General features: G+C 41.6%; 2 protein-coding genes across 4 annotated transcripts in view; both read right to left on the reverse strand.

The window, feature by feature from the left end:
- Window positions 1–912: 912 nt before the first annotated feature.
- On the reverse strand, window positions 913–9727 carry LOC119434034 (ribitol-5-phosphate transferase FKTN-like). Of its 2 annotated transcripts, XM_037701338.2 has the most exons (8): window positions 9412–9727; window positions 8606–8641; window positions 7749–7934; window positions 5154–5455; window positions 3147–3403; window positions 1936–2069; window positions 1734–1858; window positions 913–1235 (listed from the first exon to the last, which is right to left on the reverse strand). In XM_037701338.2, exons 1-8 carry the CDS (start codon window positions 9505–9507, stop codon window positions 1007–1009), a joined length of 1365 nt encoding a protein of 454 aa, XP_037557266.1. In that variant the 5' UTR covers window positions 9508–9727; the 3' UTR covers window positions 913–1006. The 2 variants fall into 2 exon arrangements, with proteins under 2 accessions (XP_037557266.1, XP_049514487.1); XM_049658530.1 differs by lacking the exon at window positions 7749–7934.
- A 3292-nt stretch (window positions 9728–13019) lies between these two features.
- The window catches only part of LOC119433261 (uncharacterized), a 63860-nt gene continuing 52680 nt past the window's right edge, over window positions 13020–24199 (reverse strand). Inside the window, exons 19-24 of one of the 2 annotated variants that reach the window (XM_049659185.1) lie at window positions 22620–22948; window positions 22145–22210; window positions 21949–22023; window positions 20094–20211; window positions 17569–17615; window positions 13020–16921 (exon numbers count right to left, since the gene is read on the reverse strand). In XM_049659185.1, the coding sequence (XP_049515142.1) occupies window positions 20110–20211; window positions 21949–22023; window positions 22145–22210; window positions 22620–22948 (572 nt within the window). In that variant the 3' untranslated portion in view covers window positions 13020–16921; window positions 17569–17615; window positions 20094–20109. Of the gene's footprint in view, window positions 16922–17568; window positions 17616–20093; window positions 20212–21948; window positions 22024–22144; window positions 22211–22619; window positions 22952–24199 lie in introns of both variants that reach the window. The other variant, XM_049659183.1, reaches the window with a different exon arrangement.

Below are 24199 nucleotides of genomic sequence, written 5' to 3' on the forward strand. Positions count from 1 at the left end.
AGCAAACTTGAGTGAACAAGCTCGTACCTCCCTTAAGCGGACACTAAATTAGGTGAAAGATAAGTTACCCTTCCATAATAAATAAAACAGCTCGCTCTTACCGTGGAAGGTAGCTTGGTAAGCCAGAAAAGTTGCAAAAACGAAATATGGGTGGCGACGCCACAGTGAAGTTCTCGCACCAGTTTGCCGTGACGTCATGGATGTCGAAGGCATTTGCTAAGTTAGGCCCACTTAATTATTTATCGGTAGGTATACATGGACTGTATTGTATTGTACAAAACTATCATTGAGCCACAACAGCCCAAATACGAAAGCGAACATCGATGCTGTCACACTGATGTACATCAGTGTTAAGGTTTCAGCGTGTAAAAAAAAAAAAAAAAAAAAAAAAAAAAAAAACCTGAACTTTTCAGTTCATTGTTTCTTCAAATAATCTGCCTATTGCTTTGAAATTAAACACAACAGAATTTGGAATAACAGCTGTAGTAGTTCTCTTTAGTACCCCTTCATACTTGCTAAAAGGGTATTTTACATGAATTAGTTGCCCACGAATAAAGTTCCTTATAGATAACAGTTCAGTTAAAAAATATCTGGCAAAGCCAGGGCAGCCAACCTTCATATCACTGTTACAACACCAGTGTTTTCGTGTATTGCTTCAAGCCATAAGCCATTTAGCTGGTCCTTTTTTCCAGAATGTAATTTACTTTACTCAGTGTGACAGCTACAGTAAGCAAGTGCACAAACCAGCAATCCGATAATAAAGCCATATGCACAAAGGCAAGTAAAAAAAAAAAAACATAGACAATGGCATTCCTGGAAAAAGAATCACATAGAGATGAATGCACAGTGGTATGAAGATGCATACTGGCCAGTTGATAAATCTGCATGATTGTGCAAAAAGATAACACAACAGTGTTCTTGTGTTATGCTGTCCGTATATTTAATCATACCCTTTATTGCATTCCTTGCATCTATGAACACAATGCAGCCTGTGACGAAAGCCAGGTCACGACTCTGGCAATGGGAACAATTTAATGACATGCGGCCACTCTTCAACAGGCCAAACACCATTTTCTTCGACATTAGGAGGGCTTGCTTTCCAATCCCATCTCTTTATGGGCTGGAACCAGTTGGGGCCATAGTTGGCTTCAATGTACATCTCTGTCTCACATGGAATTCGCAACTTGATGTCCAAAAACTCAGTCCAGCAAAGCTTGAATTTTGGGAATGTGTACCTAGGCAAAAATCAAAACAATTCAGGTCAAGGCAAACACATGCATGCAAAACGACCTGTACATATATATTCGAAGAGCTTGCATTTTCTGTATCACGCGCACTAAAATAATTGCAAATGTTTCAACAAGAACAACAACAATCTTACTCAGTGCCATTTATGGTCTTAATCACATCACGATGACAACAATCTTACTCAGTGCCATTTATGGTCTTAATTACATCACGATGACTACATATGTTATATACATACATACAAAAGAAGCATCTGAAGATGCAGTAATGACTGCAAAGCCACTTGGAAGCACATCAGCTGCACAGTTCAATTAGATGTTGACTGCCAATTTGCTAAGAGATAACAGACATTATGTCGCTGTTACCAAACAGTAACCAGTTCGTTTCATACATGTGGAATAGTATTGTGGTCTTAAGGACACAATACAGTGCAAAGTACAAACGATTTTAGTTTGTGCGCAAATATGTGCAACGAAGCAACTCACTTGAACTTTTTTCCTGTCCTCGCTTGTGTGCCTCCATTCCAGATGTGGTCGTCCTCTTCATAGAAGAAGAATATGTCAAGTTTCACGTCACGATCTCTGAACGACAACTCATAGCTGTCTTCAACCTAGATGTGCGAAAGACAGAGTTAGGGCAGTGCCACATATTTGTAGCAATACAAAACCTGATTCAGGCAGGCTGTACCTTTCCAAACAAGTGTGTGAGAGGGATGTCGTGGGTTGAGAATGCAGAAATGATCTCAGGCTTGTAGTCTTTGATGAAGACTCCAATGTCAACGTCAGTTGTGTAAGGAATCACATCACACTGCCTGAAGAAGCCTGAAAGGATCAAATTAGAGAATGAAGTCTGTACGACTGTTTTCCTAGTAGGACTGATGTCAGGATTCAGGAACTTGGATTCCTACTTAGTGTCTTGAGCACTGACCGGCTTCAATTCTACAATTCGAACACGCGCCCTAAAGTACAAAAGTTTATTGAATTTCAATTAATTGGCCAATTGCTTATTGTGGTTTGTGAAAGGGAAGGGATGAATTGCCATCCATCAAAAAGAGGCACGAAGCTAAAGGAAAACCTGCACAAATTTTTCAGAAAGAAAGCTTCGGAGTTGAAGAAAAATTTGTCCTGGTTTAGGAGTCAAACCTGGGACCAACACTTATCCCGGCCAGTCACTGTGCTGACCAGGACGCTAGCAGATCACAGGGTGATCTGCCTGATTAATCAACAGCTTGATCTGCAGGGACACCGAATATAGCAAATCAGTTCTGCATAAATCTGTAACGTGGATGAATTTTCATGAAAGCACAAGTAGGTAATGTCCAAATACAAGTAATATACAAACAATGTCTGTTGTGTCATGAAGTTCATAGCTTCTCAGGTAGGAGGCGCTAAACACCTGCCTGCCAACATCATGTGCCCACATGACATTTACTATACATAAACCTGGCAAGGAGTTCACATACATAGTATTTGTGATATATGACACCACACACACGCACGCACGCGCACGTGTGTGTGTGCGTGTGTGACATATATATGGTGTAAAGAGATGAGTTTGCGTGTGGCAGTGCATTGCCTACACACAAGAACAATTAGCTTAAAAACATGCAATCTTCAACAACAAGCTAGTACTTTTTTTCATCCTCTTGTTTTACTCATTGCTGTGTTGATAGCTACTGTGTAGCTCAGTTGGGCTGATTAAGTCAGAATGCTGGCATCGTCTCTCACTCGGCAACACCAAAACATCCACTTCTTTTAAGTAAATCCAGCTAAAAGGAGGAACAGTGCTATCTGTGCCACAGCCAATGCTTTTAAGATGTGTTTGAAAAAAAATAATAAACATATATAATATGAGCTGCAAGTGCAAAAGACACATCATGGCCCCGCATGTAGACGTACCAAGGCAGGTTCCACTGCTGATCCAGAAGGGCACATTGAGTTCGCCCAGCAGCTGCTTAACTTTGACAAGGAGGCGATGGACTTTGAGACGGAAAAGTTCAGCTTCGGGAGTCTCATCCCGTCCGTGAATGGCATGAAAGAGTCGGGCACGTGTAGTGTTGCACTCGATGAATGGCTGCTCGCCGACAAATGTGTCAAACTGCGTGGGGGCAAATGAGTGCAAGCCTCCACCCAAATCACATGGGAGGACTTCCGCTCTAAAGAAATAGAAGTTTGCTGTGTCAGTCTTGAAATAGCATAGGAGACCAAGAAAGCATTCTATATAGTGAACAACAAACATAACATCAAAGATTGATACATAGTTAGTTATACAGCTAAAAGTTCTGCCAAGAAACTTCACTTTATACAAATAAAAGTACTATAATATATCAGGCAACAAGATGAGGCTGAAAAATAAATAGTTTTGCCCAGATATGTGGCCAGCAAGCAGTTATATGGTTAAAATATATTTTCACTGGGCCATCAGCCTGTTTACTGTCACTTCCACTATCTTCAATAGCAACTTCCAAATGAAGTTTCTATGACAGCACCTCCCACTGGTAGTCAGCCAAAAAATATGTGCAAGTTATCCCAAAACTATATTACTTAAATTTAATTAAATGCAATTATTATTTTATACAGGCTCTATTCAGTTTGAGAAATCGCTATTAGCAACACAACTCTGACACAAATCAGAACTAGTAACACAACCATTTCATAAAATCGTTTACTGTGGTTGGCGGTGGTGTTAACACCTTTGTTTAGGATTGAAAGATTGGCCTCCGGGCCTAGGTTGGTCCCCATCTCCTACATCAGAGAATCCAGGCCAGAGTCCAAGATGATTTAGAAGAGGAGTGAATTAAAAAGGGGGCCTGAAGGCCGTCTAGGTCAGATGAGATGAGCCCCTAGTAAGATGACTTCTTCAGATGTCTTTTGTGGCAGTGCATTTCGAAGACATATGTGCCGCATTGACTGCTTTTTTTTTTTTTTTTTGCACTCTTGCAATTTGGGCTGTGTAAATGACAGATATGTAAACTGAAAAAGAAACATAGTCAACAATAGCACCAGTTGGCATTGCCAAGGGCACACACTCAGCACCTAGCTTGTGCTACCCCTATAGAAAAACCATTTTTATTTTACGTATTAGAGATGGCCAGAGACTCGAAACGAAAGCAAAATCACTTCGCAAGATCAGAACCATGAATGCAGCAGAATGACTCACCAAGATGCTTCTCGTGTTACAAAGTGCGCGACTGACACAGCTGGTTTTATAATTTGAAGTAGAAGCAGTGGAGGAGCACAAGCATTTCTTCCACAATGTGTAAATCTGCTCATAAGTCACTGCGACGAGCAGCTGCATTGTTTGTTGTGAATTAGCTATGAAGGCCATTCAAAATGGTGCCGGGCATCCTAATGCTTCTCATTCCAGCTCTCGAGTGGGTCGGTGAAGTTGCATAAAGAACAATGGCACCATAGCAATGCTTCTGCACCAAGCAAAATCAATTGCACCAGCTGCACAGTTTATTGGTGAACGGTATCACCCCACTGCTGTATCAGGTAGCATGAGCTACGCACCGAGCGAAGCACCTGGCATTTCCAATAAGAATGTAAGGACAACCTAGTGCTATTGTTTCTTTTCACATTTCCTCTCCCAATTTACAATGGCCTAAAGTTATTCAAGTGTGAGTGCATTATAAAAAATGGGCCTTGTTTTCTTAGCAAGTATACTTATTAGTACTACAAAAGCACAAAAAGTTGGTATGTATTTGTAGCTGGAGTGGAAAAACCAGCACGAAAAAGTATGCAGACAGGAGGGCAGAGAAAAGGAGAATTGCAGCATGTGTATTTCTCTCTGACCCCTTGCCTACATTCTTTTTTGCATTACTGCTTCAAACCAAGCCCACTACTATACGATGAGGTAGCATGAACTCAAAACCCTTATGTCATTAGAATGTTCAAGATGCTCACTTGTCATATGCACCATCGCTTTTGATAAATTGACGGCTGCTTGCTGATGCAATCAGCCTGTTAAACGAAATGTCAGTCTTGTTGGCATCATCTTCCTCTGTCATGGCAGCGGCGTGCCACCAAAAGTTGCCTGGCCGCTCATGAAAGACAACAACATGAAGTGCGGTGTTCTGCTTTTGGGAGATGAGGTAATGAGTTGGGATGAGCACTTCCAGGCCATGGGCAAGGACCTTGGGATTGGGAACACTCAGCTTGGATGTCTGGTAACCCGCACGAGACAGGAGGGACAGGAAGTCATGTTCCTGTCAAGAAATGGGTCAGGTACAGAAGAGAGAAACGTCATCATGATTCACTTGAGATGATTACTTGTGGCAGTATATGCTTCCGGGTGCAGTTTCCCTGGCGGCTCCTTCAACTGCTAGTTTGCCAAAAACTATGTCCAATGATTCTAAAAACTATCTGATTCATGTTTGATTTGGTACAATCATTAGTTGCTTTGCTTTCATATGTATTAAAAATTGCTATTCATACCAAGAGCATACAGTGAAGGAGTTGACAGAAAAAGCATTGTTGAAAGAAAAAGTATTGTTGACAGAAAAAGCATAAACTAAAGAAAACACACACAGATAGTAGTATGCATTCATGTGTGAGCTCATTTTATCCACTACTTTTCTATGTATTATCATCGACACTGGTTTCGTTTTCTAATTACAATGTACCAACTCGCCCAGCTAGCAACCTTCACAGTGAGTTTGGAACATTGTACAAACATCTAAAACGTCGGATAAATGCATATCGATGAAAGCACATGCATGGGTACATGCACACACATACACCCACAAATAGGAAAATGTAATCTGAAATGTTGCAGAAAGGAGATCATCATCATTGTTTAATCATTCTTGGTAATCATCTGACGAAGGAAGCTCTATAGGTAACTAATAAGCTTGAGAAAACATCCTTTACCAAACTTGCAGGATGACTTACTTATGAAAAATGATTGTTCCCTAAATTTTCTCAAAGGAAGTTTTTACAACATACTTTTTTTTATCAGTGGGTTTATGCAGAGCCAAAGGTTGTTCTTCAGCGAATTAAAGAATTTCCTCTACCGCTTGTCTTACCAAGTACACTGGTAGCTACAGCTCTGCGTCCACGGGGCTGAATCACACATTTTTTCTTGACGTCAAAGTTGGCTTCAACCAGTATTGGCTGCAGTGTGCACATCACAGCCAAATTTTCTACAGCCAATTTTTGCTATAGATTTAACTTCTTGGTAGGCAACTCTCGTAGCTCAATCAATTCGTTTTTTTTTTTTTTCGTCACTCTGCACTACTAAGGTTTTTGCTTTCCCTACCAATGTGCTCCCTTCAGCTCCTGTCATTTATGAGCTGGCATTAACTGTTTCAAAGATTTGGATGAGGCCAGCTGAGAGCCATTTTTCCCACACCTACCCTGATTTGTCACCTCAAGGATCACAGGAATGTCAGTTTACTGCAAAAAAGAGCAGGTTGCCTCTTTAGTAGATTACTTGTGCAGAGATGTAACATTTGGCTCAGATGTCTGCGACAGCATGATCTAATGAGTGTCCATGATGACTTTACGTGTTAAAGAGCTGTAGCTCAAATCTGTGTTTGAAATTACTGCATTATATAAAAACACGGCAGGCATAATATTAACTTCATAATATTAATGAAGAGCTTATTGTGTCATGACGTCACGACAAAGCATGTGATCACGTAGGAGGACATTGTAACATTTCGACACTCACTCTGGCTCGCTCGGCCGTCCGCTATGCTGCGACATCGGCCCTAACAATGAGTAGCAGTACATTAGGCGACCGAGCAAGCCGGATCAAGTGTCAAAACGTGACAATGACCTGCTACCGAATACTGTGTCGTGACGTCAGGACACACTACCCTCCTGGAAATGAAACCAAAACTGGCCGTAGAAAAGGTGTTCTATTAAATTATTAACAGTGCTTCAAAGCATGTCACTATTTTTTTTTTAGGGTTTGGAGGTCTAGGAGTTTCATTTAACATAAGAAATGAATAGTTGAAAAATAATGTCAGTACCACTTAAAAAAGTTCACATAATAAAAAAAAAGGAAAGAAAACATTACAAAATGAAATTTACGCAGAAAATTAACAACTAATACGCAAGTTCCTACTTAGCTTCAAATGAACTGTTGTATTTTACACACACACAAATACACACATAAAAAAAAGAAAAAGAAGAATCTTAATGCAGTAGTGCTTCTTGCATTGTATTTGTGCAAAATGGGATAAAAATATGGAGTGTAAGTGTAACCCAGAATAATGGTGAGTTGCCTTGGGTGTGTAATCGGCTACACTGATGAGGACGGTATTCTAGCAGCACATCTCCATCTGCTGAACTTTTATGCCAATGACTTAGAATCAAAACTCTACCAAGTCTGTAAGTCAATCACTCTAGCTCTGGACAAGTGAAACGATGGCACAGGTAATTTTATTATGGAAGCATTGCACTGAAAAGGTTCACAGATTTCCGATGTTTCAGCAACTAGTCCACCGTCTAAGGCTCAAGCTATCTCTAAGGCAGGGGTAAAACGTGGCTAACCTTTTGAGCAGCAAACTGTCCCAGTGAACCGAACTGCACAAAGGCATGGCCTCGGGGAAGATCAAAGCAAGAGGGCCGTTCAACCGGGATTGTTTTGTCTGCAAGACATTGCAGGACGCTCGCATCCAAGATAAAAAGTGGGAAGCTGGTCTGGGCTGCTGCGTCAGCCACATCTCTGATCAGGCTCTGAAAATGACGCCCCAGAGGCTGTTAAGCGTGTTTTAGCAGGCGTGCAAGAAAAGTGCAAACTTGTATGACTGTTGTATGAGCTTGTATGAAGCAAGAACAAATACTTAACAAGGGGGCAAGAACAGTGTGAACACGTACTGTCACTCACAGTGGCCTAGTTTGCTTAATTAATTGAACTCATTAACTGTTTGCATTTCACAGCGACTAAAAAAAAAAAGAAACGGAGATGCATGCTAACAAATGGTGATGTAGAGTGCGCATTAACTAGATGATGACGACGTGTTTATTTGGAAAAAAACAACAGAGGCAGAAGGAGGGCATAATACTCCTGACTAAGGCCTTTGCCTCGCAAGAGCAGCAGAAGTTGCAGTTTTTAAAAAAAGAAAAGAAAGAAACATAGGTATTAGAAAGTACGGCAACACTTCCACAAACATATCAGCAGTTTACAATACGAACAAGTATCATAACTAATACAACACTAGAAAAACATTCTGTTGCGAATATGGGTTACTAGTAATAAGATATAAATTAATAAAATATTACACTGATAACCATCACTAATAACATTAAACAATTGAAAACTCCATTAACTTCGTTAACAATGTTAGGGTACAACATTGCAGTGAAGGAGTCCTTCACAGATCTTAATGTGTACTACAGTGACTTACCCATGTTGGGCTAAAATGCTGAACAGAGTCTTTTTCCTGTAAAACGAAAGAAATCACACGTTTTACTAAAGAAAGGTTGAAAAGCACGTGAGAAAGAAAAACAAAATGCTGCAAATAAACAAAGCAAGGTAACAGTTTGCTGACAAAGTGAATCTGAATAGTAATTTGTACCAGGAAAACAATACGGCTGACACTTGCGAACTTTTGCACGGTATTTGTATACGTCAGGTAGTGTCACTAACAAGCGCAAGCATATGCTTCAATATGCAAGAAGGAATAAACTCTTAAAATTATAAATTGTGCCGATGTTTTGCATTGGTTATCATAAATCCTATTTAACCAGTACTGCTTCTTGCTAATTAAACGAATATTATCCTTGTTTATAGAATGTAAAAACAAATAGAATTAAATGAGGTGTTAACAATAAAATTTCCAATAAGAGAGATCTTGAAATGCTACCTTGATAGCTTGATAACTACACGTCACATATAGATGAGAACTAATGCTTTTAGGATAATAAGTATTATATTAGGTGCTTATTTAACACCTAAAACTGCTTCAGAACGGAGTGAAAAATAAGCACATGCGTGTCAGTTTCGATCATATGCACTCAAATATAAACAATAATAGGTTTGCATGTGAAAAAGGTTAAACACTCCTTCTAACTAACGCAGTTCACTAATGCGTGTTTTCGCTAATCCAGGTTAAATAACGCAGTTCAGTTGGTCAGTCTTCAAAATCACGCATCTGCAATAGTGCGGTCTACATTAGCGACAATGCAAAGTTATAATAATAGAAATAGTTACCTGCTTAAAAATATACTGAAGAACAACAGACTGAACAGCAAGGAGTACGGCACCACATCCAAGCAAACAGATGAGCCTGATCGCATTTCTTCTCATTCAATTCGTTGCAGGATGGCAGAGGCGTCAATCGGGCTTCGCTGTGCACAATGCTTGCACTAGGCAAAGTGCCGAAGATAGACGAACGAAAGCTACTTTGGGTCAAGCACAGTATCACTACCTGTTGTGCGATTCGGTTTTAGCGCTGAAATTCATTTCTGTAGAGCAAAATCATGGCATGAATATTCTCCGACAATCTTCCAGCGATTTTTTCAGCTTTCGGATTGATATGGATTGCCTCTGGATTGTGTCGGACTAAATCGGATTGAACTCTAAAACAGAAACCGGACTTTCATTCCCCCGATCTTTCCGGTGTTTTGCTGCGGCTGCTCCTTCTTATGTTTTGATATGCCTTTCACAGGTAAGGATTCAAGGTTATTCCATCCACGAGGTAGCTAATCCGATCCACCTCACACGAAGTACTAGTACGACCAGTACCGCCGACCCGTGGAAAAAGATTACCTTTACCAGATAATGCAGCTGCTTTTTTTAAGCGAAGCTTTATGCTCACAAATGTCGGTGGTGGTGATATCACGCTGAAAAGTGGGCCGATCCTGGCGATTGTGCAGAAAGGGTCCAAGAGCAATGGCACATTCCAGCATTTTTCCTTCTTCCATGCATACCAGGGACAAAAAATAGAGCGAAAGAGAGAGAGACAGAAAGAGAGAAATAAAGAAACAGAGAAAGAAATAGAGAGAGAAATAGAGAAGGAAAGGGAGAGAGAAATATATATAAAGAGAGAGAGCGAGAAAGAAAGAAAATCACCACGAAGGTCAGTAACACACAGGACAAGCTTCGCTTACCCCCCATTTTCTCGACAGCTAGGGAAGGGCTGGTGATTTTTTTTTTTTTTTCTTTAAATAAAAAACATTGAGGTCTTTTCCACATCCGTCTGCAACATATGTCACTGCCTGCTGCACCTATCAAACTGTATACCACGCTATAAATGCTTTAAGGATAGGTGATAAGTCGTGACTGATTCAACATAAAACGCACAGCGTGCGACACAGCATCACCCACCGAACGATGGGTGATGCTGTGAAAAATGAAACTGGGTAGGCAATTATATACCGATCGTTGATCGCACCACTATGTCTGATCTAAACAGTGGTTGTTTTCTCTTCCACGTACCTTTCCTCATGGTGACCGAAGTGAGAGATAATAGGACCGTCGAAATCCCGTGTGGCAAAAGCTTTAGATCGTGTCACGCAGCCTAGGGCCGTCATAATACACACATTCTCAACCGCACTGGGACTGCAGCTGCACATTGTGGCTGCAATCATTTTCAACTCAAAGTTGCTTCCATATCGAATAAATTAATGTCACTAAGCTGTAGCCGGATCAGTAGAGGAGAAGAGGGCTTCGAAATAATTATGAACATCAACTTCTTCAAGCCCAATGCGGCCCTTGTGGCTGAACACCGAGAGCTTGCGTTCAGGAGCGCACCACTGGGACATGGTGGAAGGTGCTTCTTGCAATTAAATGCAATGCCAGCTCTTATATTTATGACTTTTTCTCAACACCATTAGACTTACTGCGTCTCCGGTGATCCACCCGTCAAAGCAGCTAGGCTTCTCCACTAGCAGTTTTTTGATCTGACAAAGCCAGATTACGGCTCGCCCAATTAGGAGTTTAATGCCTGTCCTCATATTTTGCTCTTGAAGCAAATTTTATAACTCTGTGCAGTCCGAAAGATGACAGAAATGAAAATAAATGGAAGGTTTACAGCGCAGTTCTTTTTTTTTTTTTTTTTTTTGTTTACAGTATATCAAAACCCTCTGTTGCAAACTCGGTATATTGGCGGCAGCTTACATTACTCTTCCAAATTCAACCCCGAGTGGGAACAATGGTCGCAAATTATTTGAAGACTACTGGACTGCGCGCTGTGGGTTTCTGTCTCTAGGACGTTGTTTCTTTTCCTCTTCTTATTACATATATGTATTTTTTATATTGTTTCTGCTATGCTAAAAGCAGTAGCCATCACCATCGAACAGTGACTACATCTTTTATTTTCACCTAAAAAAAAAAGAAGGCTATCATACACCGGCTAAGGCATATGCAAGTAGACTTACATGCTTTAGGTTTCAAAGATGCGACACAAAGGCGTAGTCTCGGCATGCCGAAACGTGTGGACATTTGCGAATTAATAAATGAATAAACTTTTATTTTCATTTTTAAGACAGGGGAGGAGCCGGGGTGGAGAGAGGACTATGTGCTCCAGTCCCAGCATGCATCTGTCACCACCTTCTGTGGCTAGACATCCGTCTACCAGTCTTGGTAGGCCTCCACTACCTCCTCAGGACTCGGTCCTGTAGGAATTTCACATAGAATCTGTGATGCCAAGTCTACATAAATCATGTAATGAGAGTTGGCACTGATTCTTCATACTAGTTTTCTTTCCGATTTGTACTATATTGCTGGTAAAACAACTTCTGCAGGAATGATCAGCAGATTGTGGAAGAGATTGAATTAATGTGATTCACTTCTTACTGCACATTATAAACAGGCCGGTCTTTACAATATACTATAGTGCATGCATAGGCAGCACAGCAGGCCTACATCGAAAACTGTAATTCAGCTAATACTGACCAAAAGCTTGATATGCACAAGGTCTCCACAATTTGGGTTCTAAGATTGCTCACTTTAATGTCCCTCCATACAGTGCTTAGTCTTCCTTTGCTCGAGGGGGGGCACATATACACAGGCTGCTCGTATGTAGGTATGTACGTACATACGTACACCCGGCAACAGAATATTATGACCATGAAATTTTAGAAAAAGCATAATATCTCCGCAGCCTCACAATGCGGCCTGGTATTTGCATTTCGGGCCTTGACTAGAATGCTAACAACATTGTAGTATGCAGTTTTACTGGTTACAGACTACTCGGGAATTGAACGTTTTCTAGAGACCGTGGTCTGTAAAGTGTTGCGGCCGGGTGTAAACATGTACTGCTATAATGTGTATTGCTCAGCAGTAGATGCGTCGGCTGATGCATCTGTGTCACGCGAAATCTTGCCAAAGTGATTGTATCCCCAAAATTTATCGCTTCAAAATACTGTCCCAAGATAATGCATCCTCACACTGTGATACTGTAGCAATGTGTGCCATTCATTCCTGCATTTTTTTTAATGCTTCAGCGCCTACTGTACTGACCGCATCTTGTACCATGGGAATTTCACTGTTTCCCCACGATGAAAAAGAAACTCTCTGGTGTCCCTATCCTTGATGCTAGGGCTTGCTTTCAGGAAGAATAACTTTCCGATTTTCTTTTTCTTTCAGGAATGAATGTAGAATCGTTGGGTCAAGAGGATGGACATACGATGGGACTATGTTGAAATGTAACACATTTTCAGTTGCAGCAGCCGATTACTTCTGGTTGAGGCCAAGTACTCTTGGGATTGCCCTCATAGGCGACGTAACTAAAGGGCATTTGTGACAGTCTGTGAAGCACCAAATTTTGTTATGACACACCCTTTCAGCAGTCGAGCAAAAATAATACAAGCACCAGCTCACAAACCACCAATTTATTTGCAGTTGTAACTCGTTATCGAGAGAGTACACATTGCAGCTTGCGCAATCAGGTCAAAATATACAAGTGCCAGTGGTAATTAAATCACACACCAGATAGAGAACAACAAATAAACAAAGTCAACAAGGGGAGATAAACAACAAAGTGAGCATCAACACAATCTTGAGTGAGTGTAAGCATTTGTGTGTGCACTAGTGCACTATGTACAAACATTATTATTACAAACAAGTGATTCCAATATGGGATTCCACTGAAGTGAGTGTGAGAGTGACGCCATAATAAGCGCGCATCCTACCTAAGTCATTCAACGAGGTGTGTATAAGAAACACTATGAACATGAACACGGTGTTTGAACTTCGACAGCCTGAATTCAACCAGGGTCAATGTTCGTACAGCTGTGACACTGTCAGAACAAGGAACAGCACACAGCCAGTTAGAACACTGCCCAACCAACCTGGCAACATCTACTGTAGTGTACACAGATCGAGGCACACACCGGAGCTCGTTTTGTTCACTGCAGCTATAGAAACACCTAATTATTAAAAATATGCTTCTACTTCATGTGACAGGAAGTGGAATCTGTACAAACATTTTGTTCGCATAACACGCAGTCTTGGCTCCAAAGATCTTAATTCTTTGGAAAGCTGCCAGCACTCAGTTAACCTTAAGTAAAGCTTAAGGCAGCACTGTTGTAAACAGGCAAGTGATGCCACAACCTCTGCTAGTTCGTACGAATATGCGGAGTTCTGCTTACTTGCCTTGCAACTAGAAAAGGTGAAACGAAAACATGAGCAAGCAGCTCTGGTGTTAAATTCCTTATCAAATAACACTTTCAATAAATGCATGTCTAATATATGCTCTCTAAGCTCTTTGATACTGTGCTTTTAAACTAAGCTCTTCAAGCAACACGACAATTTAGTTGCACACCAGAAATCAAGGTGTGTCTGTGCACCCCTCTAAGTCCTGTCCGGCGAGTAAGGCAATGTCACACAAGCATTTCCCCTCAAGTTCCTCTCTCACCCAGACTTTCATTCACCCATGAACGACTGAGCAAATTCAAGGCGGAGACGTCTCCAGTGGTATTTTATATCACAAACACTTGCATGACAGGCCTTCCGTATGATATGTTCACTGACGTTGGCACGTCAGGGTGCCAACCACATACACTGAGCTAAAGTATGAGTCTCTCGTTGAAGTTGAGCTTTGAGGTCATAGTAATGCGCAGCAACTAGAACATTGCAATGTCCTGAAGAAGGGTTCAACGACGGCTAATGCTTTGTCTGCATCAGATGTAAGTGTAACAGAAACACTATACCACTGCAACGCGGAACAACACATTTTGACGAGCAGAAAGCTTTGTGAAATGTTCCTATAATACAACAGTTTCTAACAATACACACATACAGCAAACATATGAGTGCAGCTCCGGCAATGAGTAGGTCTCGTTTGGCCTACAGCTTTAACAGACGCTAAACATGCCAGCAAATTGTTCTATATATGCAGAAGCTGTGCTAATGCATATATTTTGCTGCATTTGTGAAACATTATTATAACTTCACCACAGTATAAACCACCGTCGTTTTCAATTTTCTTGAGTACAGTCAGCCCAATAACGACCCTCCCCCACGACAAGTGACCACTCCCTCCCACTCAAAAAATGCTGAGCAGAAGCTTAAGCTGTCCACTAAAACATTGTTAACAGCAAAATGGGAGAAACAAGACAAAAGCAGAGAAAGAATTCTATTTTTTAGATTATCTTGTGCACACTTGAGCATGTTACATGCCCCAGGTTTAATTACAGCTTGCTCTTGTTGGACTGCCGTGATAAGTGCTCACTCCTTGTGTTGTTTACTGTGGCCATGAGTATTTTAAAGGTTGAAATAAATAATATATAAATAATACATGTTCAAAAGGAAAAGAAGCCGTTTCTCAATTTGGCATAAACAAGCAAACAAACAAAATAAAGCATTCCAAGGACGCTGGTAAATGAAGACTGTTGAGTTCCTAGTGCAAATAAAGATAAATGGCTCACGTGGCTTTGGAAACTTGAACAAAAACGCAAAGTAGTGCAAAATGAAGTAGCAACACAGCTCAAATTATTACACAATGTAAATATGCGATACCGTCTTATGTACAGGTTGCATGATGACAGAAAAGTGCAAACAAATGTTGCTAGTGCCATCAAAGAATACAAGCAAGTTAATGGCAAAAAACTTCCCAAATCAGCAAGAAACTTGGGTATGTGACCGGGAGACTTGCAAGAGATGGCTCCCACTTGATATCCGAAGCTATCTAGACAAATAATTCAATCAAGCGAGATTGCACAATGGCTACAGACAGAGCATTCAAGTTTCCTGTGAGCATACAATACAGCTTACTGCACAAGTGATGTATTGCATCAGAATATGAGTTTCGGTAACAATGAAAACAGGAGAGCACACCACTTACTGCATTGCTCTAGTAATGAACATGCATTGCATCAACATGTAAGCACAAATTGCGTGGATCTTTTGGTGGTATACACCAGGGTGACCAGACAAATTTGGGCTAACAAGCGGATAGCCCCTTCAAAACAAGCCCCATTAAGTGGCATGGCTTGTTAAAAAGCAGCCAAAACATGTGGAACATTTCATTGAGGGAGTCTATGTAAACCGCATCTCGTTTCAATTAGAAATATAACATTTTTAAACCATGTTTCATTACATGCTTTCGGAGAAAGATTACTTTGTTACAAACTGTAAGGTAAAAATGACGAGAAACTATCTATCGTCACTGATCACAACTCCATCTTACAATATAGTTTTGGGCCGCTCTTTCCTGGTGAGAGCTGTAGATCTGACTTTGTGAAAGGCTCCTAGCCAAGCGCAAAAATATACATTAAATAGACCAATTTCGGGTTTACGAGAGCTTGAATGCAGACAAGCCTAAAAGAATGCAACAAAAGTAAGTGTAGAATTTCACACAGACTTGGCTAAAACAACCGGCCCAGATTTGCTCATAATAAGCAGAACTGATCACCCTGCTCTATCCCACTGTGTGATCAGATGCAGAGAGGTAGGCACGGCTTTAAAACAGAAATCCCCGGTAACCATCCTGCGGCATTCAGCTTAGGTGGTGGTGTTCTTCTGTAACAAGTTAAGGAAAAGATAACTGCCCCAGAGAAGAATATCTACCTAGACTTTTACAAGCAGTGTGCAACACACATGCTAACTTGAGGCAACACCAATTTAAAGAAAACCTGAAACATCACTCTAAGACAAAAAAAAAAGAAAAAAGAGGGGGGGGGGGGGGGTAGCGAAGCATGCTTGTGATTCAGCAACCTTGCAGACAATGCTGCATACAATGCTCCTCCCCAAGAACAGGCCATGTCCAGAGATATGCCGCGTCAGCACAACCAAGCTCTCGGACATTCGTGGAACAACACTGCAATCTTTGTCTCCCTCTTGTGAGCTTGTTTCATGGCTCCTTTAAGTAAATAGTGCTCAATAACCCAGTCCCGGAATGCAGCAGTCTTGCACAAAATGCATTCTTCAAACTGTACGAACGCCGGTCAGGTACGTCGTGGACAAACGTCAAAAAAAGCACCTCCACCATGACGACACATGGCATGTCACGCTGTGCACCACCTCACAACAGTACACTGCTGTCCATGCAATATGCAGCAGATGCCAGCAGCTTTTGCAAATGTGCTTGAATGTTTCAAATGGAATTAGAATCCATGTGAGATGGTGAGGGAAAAAAAAGGGGGGGGGGGAAATGTTGCATTTGTTCATTGTTGAGCTTGTGCCAGCAGGTTTTCATGCACAAATGTTGCCACTGTTCTGTAGTGATTCCAGAATGTTCTGATGAAGAGTCAAAGTGATGACCACTGCATGGGCATTCCTGTGTGACAAGGTTCATCAAACAGATACATGTAAAACATATTGTGCATTCCAGAAATATATATTTCTTTTTTTATATATATACCGGGTGTTTCAGGGAACACTTCCGTGATTTTTTAAAGGTTGCCTATGGCAAATAGCACAATTCTAGTTCATGAGCTGGTCTACTCGAAGAGGCGGACATTACTTGCAAAAATAATTGAAATGCATAATTGACTAATTAACAAAATTCACTAATTAAGTTTTACCTAATTGCCTTATGGCCCATATTGCAATTTACAAATTCTAGCCATGGAGTTCGCAAGGCGGATTCACTTGGAACGAATTCTCGGGATGACACCAGTTCCGAGATAATAATTCCCGAACTTTGCAGAGAAATGCGTTGGCGTTCCAGTTACTTTTGTGCATCAATGCATATATAAAATGACGTTTTGTAAAGAAATTTCAATTTTTTGTGCAAGTAATGTCCGCCTGTTCGAGTAGACCAGCTTATGAACTAGAATTGTGCTATCTGCCAGAGGCAACCTTTAAAAATTTTTTAAAGTATTCCCTGAAGCACCCTGCATACATTTATATATATATTTTATATGCCATTACTAAACATTCAATAACATATGCAAATGCTGACAAGGGGAAAGAAAGACTCACCATGTTTGTGTTAGGACAGATGCTTCAGGGATCACTTTGTTAAGTACCTGTAGAATGAATGATCACCGGGTTATGCAGACATGTTATGACAACAGGCCAAAAAGAAAGGGAGGCATAATGAAGTTGAACCTTGTTATAACGAAGTCATATCTGACACAAAAATACTTTACTTATATCCTCTATTCATTATAAGCATATATTTGCTACACACTGATAATGTTGAGAAAGCTTTTATAATAACTTTGTCCTATCAAAGATTCATTACATAGAGGTTAGACTATAGCACGAACTAAGACAACCACACAGAAAGAAAATGAGGATGGGTGCTATTTTTCTTATTTTGTGGCTGTCTCAGTTTGCTATATATGCTGTTACATGTAAAGGAACAATTCTTCTTAGGTCCAAACAGTTTTGAAGTGCAATCTATTCATGGTAAGCACAGTCAAGCAGTTTGACTGGGAGATTCCTTAGCATAGTACTAGTACCATGGGTGAAATTGAAACTGTTGGCCACAGCAGACCACCTGTGCACTAATTGTGGATGGATGGACAAAGTAGAAGGACAACAAGGAAAACAAAAAACATTACCCTCTTCCAACCAACCTTTACTTGCAAACACAAATATGTGCATGAGAAAAACATAAGCATAACAAGAATATTACGGCCGAAGTGCACCTGTTCTAGACCAAATTATATCTGTGAAAGTGTGGCAGCAGAGGACTCGGCAGTAAGATGTAAGACTAGTAAAGTCATCATGACCACTTTACCCCGTGGACGACTTTTCGTTTCCCACTCCTTTCACTTGCGTGAAGCTACAAATGACTAGTCACAAGTTTTTTTTTTCTTTTTTCTCCTCAAACAAGGACACTTTCGCACTGCCTGTAATGAGCATTCATGCTCTTCATTGTTTGCGTTAAGTAGCAATGTGACTGCAAAGTGCATGACTGATGTTCATCCAGCTGACTTGTGACCCCTTAACTTTTACTAAAATGACATCAATAGCGAAGTTATTATGATGTCCCAGTTAATCAAAACAATGGACTGGTGCACCGACAAGCTAAACATGCAGTGCTGCTGCAACACGGAACTTAAGCACTACAACGGCTTCTAGTGAACAAGCTATAGATGAGTGCTACAGTGACTACTGCAATACAAATACATTTCCGTTATTGTCAGCATTAAAAACACTAACACACACATCTCAAAATAAATGTCCACATCCCTAGAACTTACTTGGAGTCAAGAATGATCAATCTATGCAAACACGCAACTGAAAAAAGTTCTGTACCAACTGTTCTGACAATTCACCTACAGAACTGCTCATGTGTCATCACTTCAACTACCAAACACAGTGGCTCAGTGACTATGGCGTTCCACTAGCGAGCATGAGGCTACGGGTTAGACTCACGGGCGCGGCACGGCTGCAATTTGAAGGGGCAAAACGCAACACTCATGTTAATTAATCTGCAGCCCTTCACTATGGCATCCATCATAGCCTCAGTGTTGCTTTGGAGCATTAAGCCCCACGAATTAATGAACCATCACTTCAACTAATATTCTGCAGTCCCTTATTAAACTTTTTGGTGACTTAAAGGCCAACTGCAGCGAAATTTCACTTTGATTAAATTGGTTATAAATGAGTAGTATATAGTACCATTAAAGCAATCTTGGCAAAGCCGCAGGGCTGGTAATTTCTTAGTTTGCTTGTTAGCAGCCTTTAAACAGTAGCGAAGTAGACGACACGTGCACCTGGTGGTTGGCAGCTATGACGTGCACATTCTAGCACGTCACCTTTGAGATTTTTCAGCATGCCATGGGCGCCACCTAACCTTGGATGTCATGCTGAGGAGCTGCGCAGTCTATGTCATGCATCACTTCTGGCAAGCGGTAGTGGTCTTGGCCATTAAGAGTTGGCCTTTAATGTTACGCCTGTCATTCATCACCGCTACTATTGCTCGCAGCACAGCCTCGTTTCATTTCAAGCTTTATCACCAGACTCTCTAGCCCCACAGCTAAGTACTGGCAAAATAGACTGATTATACATTTTTTTTCTTCTAGTGATTTTAGTGAAAGCTGGACCGGGATAACGTAAAAATATTACAATCTGTTTTTATGCCGCCTATATAAGCGTGACCTGAGCCATTTTGACCTATCACGGAGGACTAACAGCAAATTTGGTATAAAGACAGATTGGAATAGTTTTACGTTATCTCAGCCCTGGGCCAGTATTTTCTAGTGATGCCTTATGCTTTATTCTATACTAGTGTTATCATCCACCGTTCACAGCCGGCTGATCCCATTGATAACGTGAGCGGATCGTTGCTCTGACCATTGACCAAGTGCGAAAAGCCCGAAAGGCATTAGCATCGGAAAGGCACCGCTATAAAATACCGGCCCTGGTGTTCATCACTTTGGAATATCTATCCAATGTACGCTGGTATGTTCTCATTCTCCTGTTGATCTCGTTCTAATTATTAGGCTGTTGTCCAGCGTGACTACATGGCCGATAAGAGAGCATATACTTACATAAATGATTCGACTGTCATTGTTGTCGCAGCAGGGTAAGCCTGACTTTGGAACCAGCACTGACAAGGGCTCCCAGGGCATAATTAACTTCAGCATTTGACACATCTAGGTCATCCACCTGCAAAACAAAGTTACAATGTACTATTCAGTTTATACAGCTATTCGCTGCACCTTCTACTGGTTTATGCCAATAAAATGTGACAGGCATTCACAAATATTGACAAATTATTAAAACACAGAATGGTAATGCAGAAGTGTCTTGCACTCTCTAATTAGGCCCTTAGGAGAAATCGGTTACAGGCCTAAAAATGCATTGCAGTTCTGCTTCTTAATGTTTAGTTCATAGCTACTGAGTGCAGAGTATCTGCTCTTGAAAGAATGTCATCAAAGGGTTTTAATGAAGTGTCACAGGCAGTAAATCCAGAAAGAAAAAAGAAAAAGAAAAAAACAAATTCTATTTTTAAAAAATCACAGCATATCCACGAAGTGAATGATGATGAGTGGGCGAAGCACCGGGGGATCATTCGGGTAAACCACAGCTACGGACGAGAGATAAAGAGAGCGCGCGCGTCGGGAACGAACGCCCTTGTGCAATGCAGCGCCCCTAGCTACGGACGAGAAAGAGAGCGCGCGTCAGGAACGAGCGCCCTTGTGCACCGCAGCGCCCCTAGCTACGGACGAGAAAGAAAGGGAGCGAGCGTCGGGAACGAGAGAAACAGAACGCGCGTCGGGGACGAACGCCCTTGTGCACCGCAGCGCACCTAGCTACGGACGAGAGAGAAAAACACTGGAAGCGTTCTCCGGAAGCCGGAAGCTGGCTTCCGGAACCAGAAGTGGAAACGGAAGCGGAACCGGAAGTGGAACCGGAAGCGGAAGTGAAAACGGAAACGGAAGTCGGCTTCCGGTTATACTATACATATACATATATATGTATATATGCGTATACATACACACATACATAGCGGTCTCCATGCCAACCAGAGCTACGGACTTACGCCATCTAGTGAACACTTCATAAAACTACAGGTGGCTACCACTTACGCCATCTATTGAGCAATTCATAAACTAGAGGTGGCTACATACTACTACTACTACTACTACTACTACAGAGGAGGGAACGACCCACACCCTAAGGAGCTTCGCCCCTAAAAGTATACATCTATGAAACAAAGAGAAATATGCTAGACAAAATATACAAGAGCAGTACTGGTAATGTTGCAAGGTGCAGAAAAACAAAAAAAATCTACGACAGACAACTAAACAATTTTTAATTGACATTTATCTCTGCTTGAAACAGCAACATTACGGGGGAATGATCCAAATGATCATCAATGACACCAATAATTTGAAAAGTAAGATTACAAGAGATATAAGTACAGTACCCTAAGTTCATTGCCTGAAACAGGCTGCAAAGTCAGCTGTAAAAGTGAGCATTAGTGCTGATCAAAGGCAGTAAACATAGTGTCACATTAATTGTGTTATGTGCTTGGCTGTTGGCAAGCACATACAAAGTAATTTTGAGTACCAGACAAGTAATGCACACAGAAGACTGCACAAACTGCATATGTAGGCATCACTTACAGCATGTAAAGGCTGCCATGTTTCAGGCAATGAGACATAATAGTGAAAAAAGCCACCTTGCTGTTCTCAAAACTGGTGCATTAAGTTTCGTCCTGCCTGATATCAAATGACACTGAACTTTTCAATAGCCTTTTTACATACTCTCAAGTAACCTTTAGGTCTGACGTAAAGCAATGACAATAGCAAGGCATGTAGTCTATCAGACATGCCCTCTTGACTGCAGTGTTGAAAAAAAAAAAAAAATTCAGAGTGGTGAACGTAAGTGGCAACCAACCTTCAGTATTTTGTCCCCAACCTGCAATTTTCCTGCTGCTGATCCTTGCGGGTTGACTTCCTTTACAAATACACCCTGTAAAATAAGAAAGATGAATGGGGTGAAGAAGTAATATCTTTAAAAATCTGAAACTTTAAATAAAAAGGAAGCAGAAAAAAAAAAAGTCAAGGTAGGCCACAATGAAAAGATATCATACCGGTGATGTTGGCCTGTTTTCCAGGACGAAATCTGCATCTGACCCTTTGTCTAGGACGATCTCATTCTAAAATGAGTAGATGATGTGAAAAGCCACTTAGTCTAACTAGCAAGTAAAAGAAGTAATCTATACAGTGACAAAATAGTGATCTAGAAATCTGCATCAAGGAACAGCTTATATTAAGTACTATATTCACAGAATAACATGTGACAACACCCTACACGTGCAATTACTTGAGAGTGTAACGTCACACCACCATGAATTTGGTCACTAAGTGTGATGTGGACTCTGATCTAAGTGTACAAGCCAAAATTAGTCCTATGTGACATGAACTGGAGACGGTGTAAACGAAAACCTGCACATTGGTCAGTCCTAAATGGACAAGTTTCATGCCTTGATTATATAGTAGCACGTTAATATAAACTGAGATCTGGTAAAAAAAAATTTATTCCTAGCATGTGACTTGCATACTAACCTGATGCTCCTGTGAATCCGTTGAGCGATTGGAGACACTTCGCTGGAGCAGGAACTCTGGTTTTGGTGGTGGAGTTGGGGCTGTCGCACTACCCTCACCCGAATGTGCTCGGGGCCGCGGGGGCAAAGGCGGCGCTGGCTGCTCGCACTGCTCCGGGGCTACCCTGAAGCAGGAAGCACCAGGGGCAGGGCCACCTTCTGGAGTGACCCCCTCTGAGGTCAGGCTAGACGGGTCCTCGCTCGGCAGACACAGAGATGAAGAAAGTGAAGAGCTCGACTGGGATGGTGGAAGGTCTTCGCTTTCTGCGTGTGGTGCTAACTTCTCGGCTGCTGCTGTGCGGAGGCAATCCAGTTTGTAGCAACAATCAGGCAAAATGCAGGGGTAAGCCAAAAGGTGACAAACAAACTTTAAACTATGTAGATTCTAATAAATAGATGCAGAATGTAGAGCCTTGCCTAACATAGCTTGATTTTAACAAGGAGGATATGCAATGTCAAGAGGGACATTGATTTTGTTTAACAGTTTGGTTTGAATTTCTTTACAAACTTAACTGACAACCATACTTAAAGAATCTATGCACAGTGCCATGTTGTAATTACAAGTGTGTCAACAGCTTACAAGACAGTTGAAGAAACTGAATCATCAACACTCTACACTGGTATGCCAGTATTTCATAGTACCATTAGCTTAACCGAATCAGTTATTAGTACAGTGTAGACCGCTTATAACGTAAGTCGTGGGAGTTGTAAAAATCCTGCGCTATAAGCGGTACCGCGTTATAACCAAAGCATGCTTTTTTTGGCTTTTGCTTATGCCAAACGGGCAACCCACCTTTCAAACACAATTTATTACATATTTCACCCACACACACATGCAACACAATCGCAACACAGCACAGAAACTAAGTTCTCCTGACAAGTGCGGCATCAGTGGAAGAACGCTGTTATTTTCGTCTGGAGACTGGTCTCTACGCGCACGCCCACGCTCCCACTCCTGAAAAAAGAAAAAGAAAAAAAAGGAGTGCGCTACTGTTCTACCCCGCACACCCTGATTGGACGCTGCTATAATGATGAAAACACGCGCCCTCCTTCCTCCAAAGTCTCCTGCCCTTCTCCTCCTTTTTGTTTCGCTTTTCGCCGCTGGTCCTCACGCGCGCGCCCACGCTCCCACTCCTGGAAAAAAAAAAAAAAAGCTGTATGCTGCTGTATGCCATATGTGCAAGTGAAAGTGCGCGAGGGATGTGTGCTTTCACAGAGAGCAAACCCGACGACTCCAGTCGTGCGGAAGGCCGTGGGCGGATGGGACGGGAGGCGACGTTTAGCTGCGGCACTAAATGCATATCTTGCAACCGGGCGCAAGAGGAACTGGCGACTCAATCTCCCACACGAAAAGAGGAAAGCGCGAAGGCAGCGCGAGAGGGAGGGGGCGCGGCTTTTACTCTGCAAGCCACAGCGTACTTGTACTTTGCGCGGCTGAGGGCTGTTGCGCGCACCATATCTTGAAAGCGATCTCCACACGACTCTAACCTTTGTATGCGCTGTGCTTTTGCCGCTTAGTTTCTATTGAAGCAATCGACCACA

Source organism: Dermacentor silvarum, chromosome 11, assembly GCF_013339745.2.
Source record: "Dermacentor silvarum isolate Dsil-2018 chromosome 11, BIME_Dsil_1.4, whole genome shotgun sequence".
NCBI classification, from domain to species: domain Eukaryota; kingdom Metazoa; phylum Arthropoda; class Arachnida; order Ixodida; family Ixodidae; genus Dermacentor; species Dermacentor silvarum.